The sequence below is a fragment of the Zootermopsis nevadensis genome, unplaced genomic scaffold, assembly GCF_977971745.1.
Source record: "Zootermopsis nevadensis isolate Lab colony 2312 unplaced genomic scaffold, Znev_1.0 Znev_ptg000061l, whole genome shotgun sequence".
NCBI classification, from domain to species: domain Eukaryota; kingdom Metazoa; phylum Arthropoda; class Insecta; order Blattodea; family Termopsidae; genus Zootermopsis; species Zootermopsis nevadensis.
This window is the reverse complement of record NW_028259192.1, coordinates 15,336,865-15,353,852: the sequence shown is the minus strand read 5'-3', so window position 1 is coordinate 15,353,852 and position 16,988 is coordinate 15,336,865. Positions and strand designations below refer to the sequence as shown.

The following is a 16,988-nucleotide window of genomic DNA, read 5'->3' as shown; positions in this document are numbered from 1 at the left end:
ATAATTCAAATAAATCAAATTGCTGGCAACAAATCAATTTAGAGAAAAGTAATACACAGCCAAAGTGCCAAAGTACCTTGTTGTTTGAATTCAGAAGGGTCAGAACATCCCCCTTTTTCATAGAAACTTCACGAGGTGACTTCTCTGTATAATCATATAGCGCCATCACACACTCCTTGCCCGACACATCGATGACTGGTGTCTCTTGTTGCTAAAAAAAGAAAAGAGGGAGCTGCATGATTGTTTTACAAATGAACATCAAAGACCACAATGACAACACAAACAAATGGTTCCCTTATTTAATGATTGTATGCAGTACTCACTCTACAAGATTGTGCTTGTTCCCTCAGGGCAGAAATGGTGTTGCCAAATGCCTCCAGATCTGATACAAGAGCCTCATGCTTCTTAAGCAGCGCTTCACTTGAATCCTCATCCTTCCCATAATCTGTATTGCATACAATTGGTTCCTTTTCCTTCATCCACGACTCAGCTTCATTTGCATCAGCAAAATACTGGTGTGCTTGCAATGAATCTTCCAGGTCTTGTTTCCGCTGTGAAGGTAAAAAGAGGGATTATTATACAAAAAATTCCTATATCAAATATGCTTCATGCATAACTTACAGATAAAATGAAGCTGTTAAAAACTCCACTAGTCAGGTGCTGATGTATACTTTATTAATACATATTCCACCAACAGTATAATTAATACCAGCCTCTTGAAAAGTAATAAAATTAACAGCAACATCACAATACCAGAAACATTAAGGAATGTGTTGCTTCTGCAGACATAAAATACAGAGTTTAAATGAGGTTACATACACTCACAAAATGTATACTGTATTTATCTAAATGGAAGATAAGGTTTTTTCTTCATTTCACGATTAAAAGACAAAGGGTCATCTTGAATTCAAGTGTAAAATGTATATCTATACCTACTTAAAAATTTTAAGCTTGTAGTGGGTTTATGATTTGAATACGTAGTTAGAAAATGTAAACTACTGGGTTGTGCTGTAATGTAAACAAAGCAAACTGAAAAGATGCAAATACTTCTCTGATAATGGAGGCAGAATGCACCTCTGAAACATCAGTAAACTTCTACCAGACTACATAGCACAACAATGCAGAAGACAGTCACCTTCAGATAGAAATATGTTTGAAGGTCAGGAACCATGAGCAAAAATGAGTTTTCCTGAAGCACCACGATATTTATGAACAGACTACAGCATGGGGTGCAAGTCTGATTGTAGTACCTGCATAAAATTAACATATAAAAACAATTTTTCTGTGCAAATGTGTTTTTAGCAGGAATTTCCCTTGGATTCTAAGTAATCTTCCACTTGGATATACAGTGAAACCTCGATGCATCGTTTTCGGCGGGGGTGGGAAATAAAAACGATGAATGCGGGAAAACGATAGATGCGGGAAAGCATTAAACATTTAAAAAAAAACAATGTTTCTCTTTCAAAGTTACTTCTTTTTACCAAAAAAGTCTTTAATGGACAACTGGTTTGTTGAAACTTTACGTTTTAGACCAAACAGAGCACTTTCCACGTTCAAAATGTTTTCTTCGTCACGTTCACTAATATTAAGCGCATAAAAGAACGACTTCACTTTCGCCAATGCAGCGTGCGCTTCGGCAAAACTCGGCAAAGCTTCGGGCTCGCATTCGTCGTCTTCCTCTTCCTCACCGCTCCAACCCCCTTTGCGGACAATAACAGGAAGAATGGAAATACTATTACTGCCGAACTCAACGAAACATAGCTGTAGAAGACCCTGAACCGCTGGAAACGAGATGAACCAGAAGAATGAAAAGTGCCGCCAGCCTTTCCTTTGTACTTATAATAAAAGCATTTGTGAAGAAATTCACACTGCACATGCCATCTGGCATCGCTGGAACGAAATATGTGTGCACCCTAATTAAAATCGTAAAATTTCTGACTGAGCACCGCCATTCACTCCAACTATCACCCCTGCACCGCTGACCCTCATTCCAAAAGAATGTGCTGGTTGGGCGACATAACAGGTTACCGCTACTGTGTATTCCAAAAACATTATGCGTCTTTCGGTATTAATTTATCTCTAAACCCAGCATTTTAAATTCTCAGAAACGATCATTGCGGGAAAATTGTGGGCCGGGACTAAGATTTTTGAACGATCGATGCGATAAAACGATAGTTCGAGGAACGATAGAAGCGGGAAAATGTAACATTATTTTATATGGGATCTATTCGGGACCGAACAAAACGGACGATGCATCCGGGAAAACGATAGTTCCGGGAACGATGGATAGAGGTTTCACTGTATGCAATTTAGAGCACAGAATTTAACAAGTTTACAGCACTACTCACCTGCAGAGCTTTCTCTTTGAGTTGTGTCCAATGATCATTAAGAATGCCAACTCTTTGTTTTATTTCCTCACTAGCAAAGTGTCCATCATCAAGCATTTGCTGGCCTGACTGACAGACTGCTGCAATCCGGTTTTCATGATTATTTATCTCTGCTAACACAGCTTGGTGTTTCTTGATCAGATTCTGTACTCCAATCAGATCACGGCCTGAATAAAAATAAATAAATAAAATAAAAATAAATAGATACAAAGAGGCAAATGAAAAGCAACAAATCATTTCCAGCTCATAAAACCTAAAATACAGTTCCTTATCTGATGATGCATCAATGGGTTCAGTCTCTCTTACTTATTCACAGTTTATTTGATGACACTGTCAGCAGTTCAGAATATATAGCACTGAATGATGATTAATGAATACTCAATTACAAAGCATGGGACAGGAAGTGGTAGTGGCCTAATTTATGGTACTTTCCCAGCATCTACCTGGATAAATTGCAGATCTTGATTTAATGGTATTTAATAATCTTTCAAGTATTTTATCTCTACACCAATGCCTATGTATAATTTAAAATTACATTACCAAACTGAAAATATGACCCACATAAAGTCAAAACATCTTAGGAAAAAGTAGAAATATAAGAAAAAAATTAAAATTATGGAAGATTTAATAACAGAAAAAATAACAAGAAGATAATGTGTTTATCTTGCCTCTATTGGTTGATGCTGCTACAGGCTCCTTTTCTCTTATCCATGCTTCTTCATCTTCAATGTCACGGAATAGCTGCTGCACTTGAAGAGAATCTAACAGACGCTGCTTGCGAATATTCATGGGTCGCTGAAGTGCAGAGTAGCGCTCCGTCAAGGCAACCTAATTCATTAAGAACATTTATATTATTTAGAAAACCTAAACACTTACGCAAATTTTTCTTCAGGTATTTATGCTTGCAAAAAACATGATTCCTTAAAATATAATTGTAGACAGCCTGTATCTTTCAGACTGGCTATCTCTAAAATGAACTAATACATGACGTTAAATGTTGCCTGTAAGCTGCAATGAACTAAGAGAATTATATTCTAAGTGTAAAAACAAAATAAATACTAAATCTGCTCTTTTCTCAAAATGTAATTCCAAGTGTTACAGCAAATAATGGAGGTCAGTTTTTTCAAGTTCCAGTTGAATGTACAAAACTTGGATTTGCACGTGGCAACCATAACTGAACCATTACAAGAACAACCCTGCCCAATTAGTCCAAATACAAGTCAGGAGCTCCAAATAGTTCACAGCATTTGTACAACACAAACTTCTGTGTTGTAAGATTCAACGTTCTCACAAAGGGGAGAATGAAGATTGCCGTCTTCTGCGTCATAGCCCTGTGTAGTCAGCAGTTTTTCAATGTTTCAAAGGTACTTGCTACCTCCATCACATACCCTGCAAGTACTTCTGAAACACTGGTTAACTTATACCAGACTACATGGCATTACAACCTGCAAGACGGTCATCTTCAAACTTCTGTATTGTCCATTTCATGACTGGATATAATCAACCAGAATGGTTTTTATCTGATCGGTAAACTAAGAAAACAAGTTTTTATTCAGGGATATACTTTGTCCTTAGTTTCTATTAAGTGCTGCAATATTGGACTGCCACCATATCAGAATATCACCTTAATATTGATTTCTTTTATTTATGTAATACTGAAACATACCTCTTTTGATTTAATGTTATCAGCATCAAAGTGACCACGTTCTACAAACTGAATTGCTGCCACTCTAATTCCCTCTATACGATCTTGGTGAGATCCAACATCAGCTTCAAGTAAAGCATGCTTCTTCTGAAGATTCTGCACACTAGTTAAGTCCTAGATACAGAAAGTTTTCACATGATAATATGAGACTATAAATAAATATACTTTGTTCACTATTTAAAAATATGTGATGTTTTTTAAACTGCTTTAAAGCTTTCCTTTCTTGGCTTTTCTTATTCCATAACATTTTCCATGTTTCTGTATGTATGTCCTGTGTCTGTAACTTGAATATACTACATAGCACAGAAGTTCTTAAAATCTAATATTAAATGTACAACTTGTCTAACCAATGTATTTCTTTGGACAATCAAAATAATTTAGTTGACTGATGCTGCTATAATTTTTTGTGCTTTTGGCTGTAACATGTGTTCTACTGTATACATGTTTTGCATGCCATATTTATATTTTTGCATTCGAAGAATTTTATAATGGTTTTTATTTCTTGTCCAGCACCCCATTTTTTTGCATTCTCTTTTATCAGGGGCCTTACATTTGACATCCTCTAATTGTTGTTACAATGTGTATGTAGTCTACATAAATATCATGTTTCAATTTATAAAAGAAACAAAGTGCAAAGGACATAACCTGTGCTTCCCTCCCCCACCTGAAAACCATTAAAATTTAAGAGAAGAAATTTGAAGCATTAGATTTATGGCACTGAAACAAGTGTTTATTCCAACAGTTTTAACAAAATGCACACAGCTGCTGAAACAGTAATCCAAACACACCTTTCCATAATCCTCACTCATAAGCTGGCCCTCTATTTCTGACAACCACAATTCAACATCCTCCACTGTTCGATTAAACTGCTGTTGCTGGGATGCTTCTTGCAACTTAGAGCCCTTCTTGTCGGTTGCCACGACCAGCGTCTCCCACAACTGAACAATCTCATCCATACGAGCCTGGATTCGATCTGCACGAGAAACAGGTGCCAAAATCGGCTATAATTTATGCAGTATTACAGCATACAAGAATCTGACTTGGTAAACTCCAGATTAGAAGTGATATGCTGAAAAGACCACTGTTGTTTACTGTTGTATTCATGTTATAGGACATTGTATAAATACTCAATCAGTAAATACATGTTTTTCATTGATACATCAACTACTGAAGTTATAAGTACAAATAAGTATAAATACAAAATACAGAAGCAATGGAAAGCAATGTTAAAAGCTATAAAATCCATAACTGTCATCTATTATTAATTCTCAGAAATACATCACTTGGATGCTGATGCAATTAGCAACCAAAATGAAAAGCACACTTTTGTTCAAGTGTCACTGTTTTAGACAAAACTGAGTTTATTAACAAAAATATAATAAAAAAATTGTATCATGTATCTAGACAGAACAAAGACAAGAATGTGTGAATGGGACCTTTATGAGCTTTTTTAGAAAGGATTTTAGTGTATGCTAGCTAGGTATGTATAAGACATACTACACTGGGCTGATACAACAGCAAGAGCCTGGGCAACGCTTTCAATGGTGAACAAAAAAATATTTTGTTTTAAACTACTGATTTATCTCAAAAGTAACGACACCACTGCCAAATACAGAACACTGAAAACTATACCAATGACAAAGCATACTTAGCTTTCAATATGCTACTGTTTCATTATGTCAGTGGAGAAGAGGTGGAGTTAAACCAATATTCCCACAGTTCGACACAGCTAGACCTTCTCCATTACTTGATGTCACTTAATCCAAAATATATGTTTTCAGATATAATTGTTCAAATGATACATCACGCGACAGCCTGAAACACTACTGGATGATTCTGAGGACCTCGTATCTAAAAAAGGCTAGATTTAAAGAATTCGGAAACCATCTTTTCTTATGTTCAAATAATAAAACTAAAGATTTAGGTTTTTACTGTAATCAAAAAATATAAAAATTCTCTTCCAGCAAAGATGCAACTGTTTTACGCAAATTCAAATTCTTTATGTGTATTACCTGCTGCATAATGATTGCCTTCAATGAGTTCTTGCCCAGTTGAAGTTATATCTTCCATGCGAGTTTTGTTTGCATTCAGCTCCTGCTCAAAGTTCTGGTGTTTCTGAACCTTCCCATTCAAATTTGTTGGATCCTGATGAGAAAACATTCACTAATATAACACCAGTAAATATTATTTATGTCCCATTTGTAAGCAAAAGAATTTGTAAGATTTGAACAAAATTATCTACAGAAAGTAAAACAAAAAATTCTTACAAGATAGCTGTCATCTGTAGCAAATTTTAGCTTTTCATTGATCCAGCCCTTGGTCTCATCACAATCTCTCTCAAATTGTTGTAAGCGATAGGAATCATCTAGAATTGCTCGACGAAGGGCAGACTTCTCCAGAAGTGCATTTCGACGCTCAAGCAACTGAGAACAAAAATTGACAATTACAAAATGTTCCTGTCTGGAACACTATCTACCACTTATACAATAAAACATTCAAATAAAATCAGGAAACAATTTGATTTTTCATGTTACATGGAAATTATTTTCCTACTTTTTGCATCCAATTTACATAAATGCAGTTACTGTATCTGAGTAGGGCAAGGATTTCATAGTTACCATAGAAGAGGTTGCAACATGTAGTTTTACAGTTAATTCTTTTTATCAATCTTACATTTTCAGTAATAACAAAGTAACAGTAAATAATGCACTAGATTAAGTATAAATATAAACAACAAAGATGTAATTATCTTATCCAAAAGAATTTCCACAACACTTCATACAACAAAAAATAAAGACAATGGAAGAAATATAATCCAAAACTGTCATCTGAAATGAATAATCATAAATAATCTAATGCACTGTAAATTTTCAAACACTGATACTCTTGACACTTACCATAGCTCTACGCTGTGCCACATCATCAGCTGCATAGTGCTGGCCTTCTATCAGCTTAGTTGCAAACTCATCCAATGCTTTAATCTTCTCTTCTTGAGCAGCTAGAGATTTTTCAAAATCTTCATGTTTCTTAATAAGAGCTTCAACAGAATCCAAGGAGTCACCAAGATCTTCATTGGCCAAGAATGCCTACAAAAATAAGATAAAGATGTGTATACTAGAAGCATATAATATTGTTCCCATGAAAAGAGGAATGAAACAGCAAATTACCTCTTGCTTAGCCATCCAAGTATCAGCTTGTTCTGTGTCTCGATAGAAAAGCTGCAGATCCATACACTGCTCATACAAGATCCGGCGTTCTTCCCACATTGAGAGCAGTGATGTTTTCTCTGAGGCAAGAACCACAAGTTTTTCCTTCACTTCCTCTGATGCATAATGTTCTCTACCTAACAGCAACTGTCCAGCTTCAGCTGTGGCACGAAAGCTGTCTTCACGTGCATCAATTTCACCCTAACAACAAATATAAATTACACGATCAGAATGATGGTAAATACCAGACCTATGTTAACAGAACTCTCTACTTAATCCTTGTATTCTGGTCTGATTTACACATAAATCAAAGCTCTTCATGGCTCACAGATATATCCTGGTCATTATAAATCATATTAATCATTTATGTAGTTGGGACTTCAATAGAGACTGTCCACACAATCATAGGTTTGCACAGTCCACAACTCTGAATATAATTAGTAGGATTTCAGGTTTTTATGGCGGTGAATCTGAAGAGGCTGTCTTCTGAATATGACAATCCCTAACTACACATATACATATCCATTCTAATCACTACAGTATAAATCATAAAATAGTAAAATTTACTTTATGTTCTTGGTGACGTTCTAACAGTGCTTCTGCACCAGCCACGTCCTTAGCAAGTTCATCTGCAGAAATGATTGCCTTCATGTCATTGATCCAGGATATAAGGTCACGAAAGTCAGCCAGAAAACGATGTAGATAATATGATTCATCCAGCTTCTGTCTACGTTCCTGTAAAATAAAATAATGTATGACAAAGGGAGAAATAGCTGCTTTACACAGAACTCTCTCTTGACCTTGAAGAATATGGGAGAACCTACAAGTCACTTTAAGATACAACTCTACAGAACTACCTATATTTAAGGGGGTGAAGTCAAGAGCTCTCATACAAAGCACTTCATCCTACCATCCTACCTATTCTACTTTTGTATTTTTCTTTACAATCACATTAAAATTACAACATTTCACAAATGGAAGATACCATTACATGGGCCATGACACTATAAAAACAAACGAATGAATTTTACACAGCTTCTAAAAGTAATGCACTGTACTGTGCATATCAATGTTAAAGGAAATGATACCTTGGCTTTTGTAGTAAGACTCTCCCAATATTCAACAATTTCAGCTCGTTTTGCCTGAATCTGATCAGCATGGTCAGCATGTATCCCACACAGTCTGTCAGCTTCTTGCCCCAAAGTTGCCACTTTATCTTCCAAGGCTGCCAAATCTCTCTCTACACCTTCATGTTTACGCTGAAATAACAGAAAATTAATAATATAACACCTTTAATTCCAAATACAAATTCTGAATAACATGAGACAAATACACAAATCATCCTCTTTTCTACCTGAAGAGTCTGCACACTGGCCAGATCTCGACCATAATCATCTGACGACAACACAACATCTTTCTCAGAAATCCATGCAACGGTCTCGTCTGCATCACGGTTGAAACGCTGAATCTCATGAGCTCCAAACAGTTTTTCTTGTCGCATCAAAGCCAACTGTTTCAGTCGCATCCATGCCTCATTCAATTCCTAAGAAGAAAAAAGTATAGACATTCTACTTGACAAATAACATATATGTTGTGAATATAGTAAAACATTTTAGGTCTGATTTAATTAAATAGTTCTCAGGTTGAAAAAAAATTGTTAATACCATCACTGTATAAGCAATTCCAACCTTTCTATTGATTAAAAAAGCTGCTTTGTATATCAGAACACGTGCGTGACAGACAAATTCAGAAATCTAGCCAAACACTCATTGAATATCAATAATATCTGCGTGATAATTTCATTTTGAGAAAAAGCACCGATACAGTGGAACCTCTATCCATCGTTCCCGGAACTATCATTTTCCCGGATGCATCGTCCGTTTTGTTCGGTCCCGAATACATCCCATATAAAATAATGTTACATTTTCCTGCTTCTATCGTTCCTCGAACTATCGTTTTATCGCATCGATCGTTCAAAAATCTTAGTTCCGGCCCACAATTTTCCCGCAATGATCGTTTCTGAGAATTTAAAATGCTGGGTTGAGATATAATAAAGACGCATAATGTTTTTGGAATACACAGTAGCGGTAACCTGTTATGTCGCCCAACCAGCACATTCTTTTGGAATGAGGGTCAGCGGTGCAGGGGTGATAGTTGGAGAGAATGGCGGCGCGCATTGTCAGAAATTTTACGATTTTAATTAGGGTGCACTCATATTTCGTTCCAGCGATGCCAGATGGCATGTGCAGTGTGAATTTCTTCACAAATGCTTTTATTACAAGTACAAAGGAAAGGCTGGCGGCACTTTTCATTCTTCTGGTTCATCTCGTTTCCAGCGGTTCAGGGTCTTCTACAGCTACGTTTCGTTGAGTTCGGCAGTAATAGTATTTCCATTCTTCCTGTTATTGTCCGCAAAGGGGGTTGGAGCGGTGAGGAAGAGGAAGACGAGTGCGAGCCCGAAGCTTTGCCGAGTTTTGCCGAAGCACACGCTGCATTGGCGAAAGTGAAGTCGTTCTTTTATGCGCTTAATATTAGTGAACGTGACGAAGAAAACATTTTGAACGTGGAAAGTGCTCTGTTTGGTCTAAAACGTAAAGTTTCAACAAACCAGTTGTCCACTAAAGACTTTTTTGGTAAAAAGAAGTAACTTTGAAAGAGAAACATTGTTTTTTTAAAATTTTTAATGCTTTCCCGCATCTATCGTTTTCCCGCATTCATCGTTTTTATTTCCCACCCCCGCCGAAAACGATGTATCGAGGTTTCACTGTACTTACAAAATATAACCCAAGTAATGGAGTGAACAACCAAGAAGAATATTAGAGAGACTGAAATACTACTTTTACTACTACCTCAGACTACTGTAATTACTAGGATACAGGTCACTCTTGCCTATAGGTTAAGTCCCATTGAATAATAAACAAAAATTGGTACGGATGTTATGCTACCTTCGCTTTTTTTTATTTCCTATACCAGTAATTACATGGTAGATGCATGAACTTGTGAGGTGGAAGTGACACCAATACCAATTAATGTAGGGTCCTGGAAAGATGTATGGTGGTAATCTTCTTTTTTAAAAAAATTGCAATTTCTATAAGGCAATTTTCAATTGAACTTTGTATAATGTCAAACAACATGGTAGATGTGTGAAAAATTGTTTCAGCCCTTAATCAGATAACTGATGAATTATTCAAACCAGGCATATGTACTCAATTTCTAATTACGTACCTCTTTACGACGCAAAATAGTGTCACGTTCTGGATGACCTTCTACCACCAGTTTATCGGCCAATTCATTCACTTCAGTCACTCGATATTCCTGCGATACCATGTCCTTTTGGAACTCATCAAATTTGCGCTGAAGCACCTCTACATGCTCCAAATCATGTCCAAATTCATCAGTGGTGACAAATGTTTCCTTATCATTAATCCAGAACATAACTTCATCACACTGGCGTAAAAACTGTACCAGAACAAGAGCTTGCTGCAGCTTCATTCCCTTCTCTGCTAGCTTGGATAAAAGCAACTCCCAGAGACGATGAAGCTCCTCTGGAAAGTAACATCAAATAACATGGCAATTTTTTCCTGAAAATTTTATGTACATTAAGTTCCTTAACTTCAAATAAATCTTGAAGAAACAAGGACCACAAGTACCAAGTAGTAGTGTCAAAGAGCTCTTAAGTTTTTACTCCAAAATCTGACAACCTGAGGTGGTGGTATTGTTTGAAAGACTGATGCATTTCCAAAAATATCAGTGATTCATCCACCAAAATATCCTAATTTCAGAACACAGTTCATAATCATAAATATTATTCAAATGTGAAATTAGACAAAACATTTAAAATGTTACTAAGTTTCTCTTATTTTTAAAACTATTGATGATTCTACTGTGAGCAAGACCAGAACTCTAAAAGATTAATCCCAACTTGTCTTTTGTTATATCATCAATGATGTTGAAATTATCCTTTTGTGATTTCCTCACTATCACCTTTAGTTTTTCTTACTCGGGGATTGGGTTATTATCGGTTAGGTAATGGTAAACTGGAGTGAGGTGATGTTTAGGTGTGTCCTGGCTGTCAGTGTTCATTGCGAAATATAAATTTTAAAATTGATCTCCTTCATAACCTAGATTATATCTTATGGAAACAAGCCGGGGCATGGTCCACGGACTTGTCCAGCTATATTAGGTTTCTGAGTAATGCCCATAAACATAAATAGGTCCAATATGCTTGGCAATTGACTTCAGCCATTTGTTAAAAACCAGATGAAGAAGTTATACTTTTTGTCAATAACTTCCATATCTTTCCAATCACTGTTACCTTTCATCATAGCATCTTGAACAGCACTATCAACCAATTCACTGTCAGGTCAATTTTCTTTAAATTCAATAATAAGTAAATATTTTTCCACAACTTCGTCACACACAACTAATAAACTGTATAAAAGTACACATCAACTTACCAAGCCTCCTGCGAATGATGTCAGAAGCAAAATGAGCCTGATTGATCATTTCCATTCCAGTATTATCCAATACTACAATAGCATTACTGTGGGCAGCAACCTCAGCTTCAAAAGCTTGATGTTTCTGAATTTTCGCCTGATAGATGCAATGGCATCAAATTAACAGATTAGTATTAGTCAATGAAAGTGAACTAACATTACAGATTTTATTATTCATAGCCCAGGCTCAAGCATGACTAATTTCTAATCACTTTTATTCAATTAAGAGAAAATAAATGTTCTGTTTATCCTTTTACTGCACCATTTACATTCACTTATATTGATGTCATCAGGCCAGGCTCTTTCTTACATTTCATTTTAGGATATGAAGTCCAGCACAGGGCCTTAATTCTCCTTTGTTAGGCAAAACAAAGGTTTAATTATTAATCTGAAATGTATCATGACAAATTTCATTCTTCCCATAATGTATTTTGAGTCTGACTTACCTATGGCTTTGATCACACTATTTACAGTTACTTACAGGCATATAATCCTCTTTGACATCACCTTAACCCTCTACAAAGTAAAAGGACGTAGTCTTAAAAACAAAGTGCCACGCAAATCCATATGGACAAAATGCAAGGAAGTCGTACTAATCCAGTCAAACATAGTTTCAATCTCAGTCTGGAAATGAAGTCACCACACTGTTTTATATACAGCCTCCATTGTCTACTGTGAAGATGGACCACTAATAATAAAACACCGAGTCACAATTGAGATTACAATCCGCAATTCTACTGCTCTAAAATCCTCAAATCTCTATCTGCATATTGCCCCCCCCCCACCTCCTTACTTTTGGTGTTTAAAATCAGTGGAACAAAAGAAGGCAATACATGGGTATATACAGTATGTCTTCCTTGGAGAAGCAAAATTACATGTATTAAAATTTCTCTTCAGTTTTGACAAAAGCAGGGAAGAATACAACTACATGGCAAAGAAACAGCATATAAAAGACTGAGAAAATGTAAACATGTACCTCCAGAGATAATAACAAACAGAAATATATAAAAACACATTCTCATAGAACCTTAATAAAAGAGAATTAAATTTATAACCTTACTTGCAAATTGGTTGGATCTTTGTAACTCTCATCTGAAGCTGCTTGTAGTTTCTCATATATCCAAGATTCGAGTTCGTCTGCATCTCGTTTAAAGTACTGAAAATAAAGTCAGATGAGACTACTTTCCATTCAAATATGCACATGCACACATAACTACAAAACTGGCAACTGTCTGGAAGAAACCAATATACCACATCACATGAGACTACTCTACACTGAACCACAAAACATTACAGCACTTTGTACTCACCAACCTATTGTCTTGAATTTTACCTTTCATTATATTCCAATACACTTGCTTTAAAAGCTAAATTATCTCTAAAATCAACAGAACCTGCCTGCCGCGACAGTGCCCCACGTGATCCGATCTGAGGACACTGCCAGGCGGGGAGTTTGACTGGGGCGGTACATCTGTCTTTGCTGGAATGAATATTATGGATATATCACCTGGAAACGTCGTGAATCCTCCAACTTCTCCCTTTTCGCTCTTGCTTCTGACTTGAAATCTCCATATCGATTCAATACTTGCTCTCTACGCTCCTGTATATCATCAGCTGTTTCCAGTATCTTCACTTCCTTTGGTGTTATTTGATCCATATTGGAATGTTCTGAAACATGATTTTACCCTTCTTCCTCAAATGTAAATTTTCAATTGCAATTCTGTTAGTATTGCACTGCAAGTCAAATGTACTGGTACAAATAATTAGAAATCTAAACATAAAATAGTTGTATAATAAATTACAACAAATATTGATTGCAATCCAGTGATCCCTATTAATCTACAAATGTTGATTACTGTACCAGTGGGGGTAGTTAAAACTAGATTATGAAATTATAAATGAGGCTATTAAAAAAATAACACCCGACTTAAAAAGCTGCAGTTCATAAAATAAGGAATGTAAGGTTATTCCTTTATGATATAAAACCTCATAGATTTTACTTAGATGTGGTACTGATGAATCACCTGAAATCTGTGATTAAGCAATAAACAATGCCGGTGGTTCTCCAATGATCCCAATCAAGAAAGCTTACAAACAACATGCCAGAACTACTAGTGTCCCCCACACTTCTGTCCAACAAATTGAGGAACAAACAAAGTTCTTTGTGGTGAATGTGAATTTCTGACCCCCACATAAGAACAGGAAACAGGCATCAAAATATGAGCTGGACAGGTTCGACAAAGCTGCAATTTGAAAAACTTCTGTAATGAAGGAAAGGGCTGAGAAAGGGGTTGCTTCAGCAAAAACTGGAAGCAGACATTCATTTCCAAGGAAGTAATACCATCCAGAGGGGAATTTTGAACCAAAATCCAAGTCGGAGAAAACTAAATCACACTGCTTCATGTTAATAGAAAAAGAACAGTCATCTTACTAACATGAAAAATGTCTTAAAAACACTTAAACCATTCAATGAAAAAAAAAATCTTATTCATGCACAATTTTCTAGCTCTTACAACAAATACCATTAACTTCTGCAGACACCTCTTCACTATGAACTAACATCTGATACGTTCACTACTCTTGACTTGCACCACAATGAGCTTGTGACGATTGAGGGGTGTGGTGCAGACGAAAAGTACTGCATTGCTGTACTTTCAGTCAATATCACCGAACTTTGAATAGTTGGATGCCCTGTAACCAACCACTCTACTCTGACCACTATTTCATGACTACGCATTCATGCCTAAATATTGCAACGGTACCATAATTTTTAATATCCAGTTTATTTCAAAAGTGTTATAGAGTGACTTGGGTGTGGCATTGACAATAGTATTGACCCAAATATTATTCTACCACAAGACAATTTACAATCTTGTATGTGCTTTGTGAACAAAAGTATACTTTATAAAACAACTTTAAATATATAATATTACCTTATATTTATGTTTCTCACTTTACAATACAATAAACAATGGAGACCGTTCACTTCTCACTAATCGCTCAGACAACACCTTTTTACTCCATTACGTCATTCACAATCTTTTAGTGACATCATAAATAGATGCGCTGTTCTAATTGACGCACGTTTGCCCCATTTCATCCATCTATGAACAGACAATTGCATAGAATAAATAAATTAGTTTATATAAATAACGCCCTTCCTTAGAAGCTTATAAGTAGTACTACATTAAAAAAAAATTACTTTACAGCTACTTAATTTAAGTATATGGAGGAAAGTCCAACCCTTTTTCCGCACAGTGGATGCTCCACCTCTCAGAAACCGAGTGTGTTATGTGAATGTTCAAACAGCCATTTTCAGTCAACAAAAAAATTACCTTCCAAATATTGCAATTTATAATTCCGAACAGTGTTAAGTTTGAGTACAACATACATTTTATTCCGATAATCATTTTAAGTCTTTAACAATTAAAATTATTCATGCCTTAAAGACATTTCTTTTCAGTAACCGTGATTTTGGTTGGTACTACCGTATTATGGTGGAAATAAGTAAGGTGCATACTCAAGGTGCTAATGAAACGTATTACGTGATCGTCACCTGGAAACAGCTTGTTGCATTTCGTTCTGTTAATTATTTATTTTAGCAATTGGATTTGACGCTTAATATATCTGCAGTACATCAAATGATGCTATACCTGAAACATGTGGTGTTAGTGATCTATCTTCGTGTGAAATGTATGAAATCTATTGATGGTATCGTGATCATTATTTTCTTGTTACCAAAATTAAGTTCTATATGAAGATGACTTCTTTGGGTTGTTTTACCATGTAGTCTAATAGATACTGGCTGATGATGCAGAGGAGATTACCCCAATAATAGGGGCAATAAGCTCCAATGAAATGCCAATCAATATTCACCAGACTACATAATGAAAATCCCACAAGACAGACACCTACATACTTGTTATCTTGAGAATTCTTACCAAGCTTATCATGTTTTGCGTTATGACAGCTTATAGTTTAAATAGTAGACCTCCCAGAAACAGCACGCCTTTTATATTTCCATTCAGTCATACAGTATTATATCCAGGGGCAATGCTTCAGACAGCAGCAAAATGCAGAGAAAATACAATAAGTATTATATGTTAAAAGTTGAGTTCACACTATTACAAAATTGTACCTGTTAAAAACAAAGAGTTTTCATAATTAGTGATTTGTTACAAATACATCAACCCATTAAATACAGTAGATCCATGAAGACAAGAAAACTTTGATGAACATTGTGTCTTATTTGTGAAGATTAGAAATTAATCAACTGAGAAAAAGGAATGTTTGTAATTAACTGTATTTTAATGCTACCCTAAACTGTGCCTTTTTATTTAGAAGACTGTTGAAACTTGATGGTAACATTTTGATGCCTGAAAAATATTCACTGTCCTGAAAACATGAGAGGTTGGCAGTTGATCTGTGAAGCTGTTTCTTATTTTATGTGTTGACACTGTACAGCAGCATTAGTTTACAAATGTTCTTGGTTATTTACGATGGAATTCATTAATGAGAATATGTATTCCCATGTAACAGCTAAGATCTCTAATTTCTTGAATAGACTCTTATATGAATTTCTGGGTTTGACACCAATCATTAATCTAACAATGTTCTTTTGTAAAGTGAATATCTTTTTGCAGTTAATTAAATTACCCTATATAATTATTCTATACTTCATTATGGAGTTAAAAAGATAAATAAACTGTTTTGAGTTTGTCAGTGCTGCTGATATAAACGAAGATCTAACTTTGTAATGTGCTGCACTTAACTTAGGTATCAATTTATCAATATAATTTTTACAATTTAGGTAGTTTCCATTTTATTTTTTGCTGTTTAATTTGATGACCATAAATACATTCTGTGGGCTTAATGCAGAGTTATTGATCGTTAAAGTAGCTAATAATGTAATTACTTCTTGGTTTTAAAGGGGGTCAGAAGTGTAATTAAATATAATCGAGAATTATACGAAACATGGTCGACGATCATTTTACTTGAAAGCGTAAACACATTTTTCAGCTTATTTCAAATACTAGCAAGGAAAGTTCCATGAACTTTTTTCAACATACGTGGATAAGTATAAAAATTGAGATTCTTGAATAGAGTTTAGATTACTTTAATAAATACTACAGAAGCAAGAGCAAGATCTAAGAAGACGTCATGCTGTGGTCAATTTAATTTCTCTTCCACTTGG

General features: G+C 35.5%; 1 protein-coding gene across 5 annotated transcripts in view; it reads right to left on the bottom strand.

Annotated features, from left to right (window-relative positions):
• Nucleotides 1–14,894, bottom strand: part of alpha-Spec (alpha spectrin) — a 37,968-nt gene extending 23,074 nt beyond the window's left edge. For 4 of the 5 annotated variants that reach the window (XM_087340264.1, XM_087340265.1, XM_087340266.1 and 1 more), the window contains exons 1-18: nt 14,317–14,454; nt 13,302–13,462; nt 12,855–12,950; nt 11,756–11,891; nt 10,524–10,843; nt 8,653–8,841; nt 8,387–8,557; nt 7,866–8,033; nt 7,260–7,499; nt 6,990–7,178; nt 6,360–6,515; nt 6,105–6,237; nt 4,881–5,065; nt 4,054–4,206; nt 3,056–3,215; nt 2,349–2,554; nt 324–551; nt 77–211 (exon numbers count right to left, since the gene is read on the bottom strand). In XM_087340264.1, the coding sequence (XP_087196390.1) occupies nt 77–211; nt 324–551; nt 2,349–2,554; nt 3,056–3,215; nt 4,054–4,206; nt 4,881–5,065; nt 6,105–6,237; nt 6,360–6,515; nt 6,990–7,178; nt 7,260–7,499; nt 7,866–8,033; nt 8,387–8,557; nt 8,653–8,841; nt 10,524–10,843; nt 11,756–11,891; nt 12,855–12,950; nt 13,302–13,462; nt 14,317–14,356 (3,066 nt within the window). In that variant the 5' untranslated portion in view covers nt 14,357–14,454. Of the gene's footprint in view, nt 1–76; nt 212–323; nt 552–2,348; nt 2,555–3,055; nt 3,216–4,053; nt 4,207–4,880; nt 5,066–6,104; nt 6,238–6,359; nt 6,516–6,989; nt 7,179–7,259; nt 7,500–7,865; nt 8,034–8,386; nt 8,558–8,652; nt 8,842–10,523; nt 10,844–11,755; nt 11,892–12,854; nt 12,951–13,301; nt 13,463–14,316; nt 14,455–14,727 lie in introns of those variants that run through there. The other variant, XM_087340267.1, reaches the window with a different exon arrangement.
• Nucleotides 14,895–16,988: the final 2,094 nt, after the last annotated feature.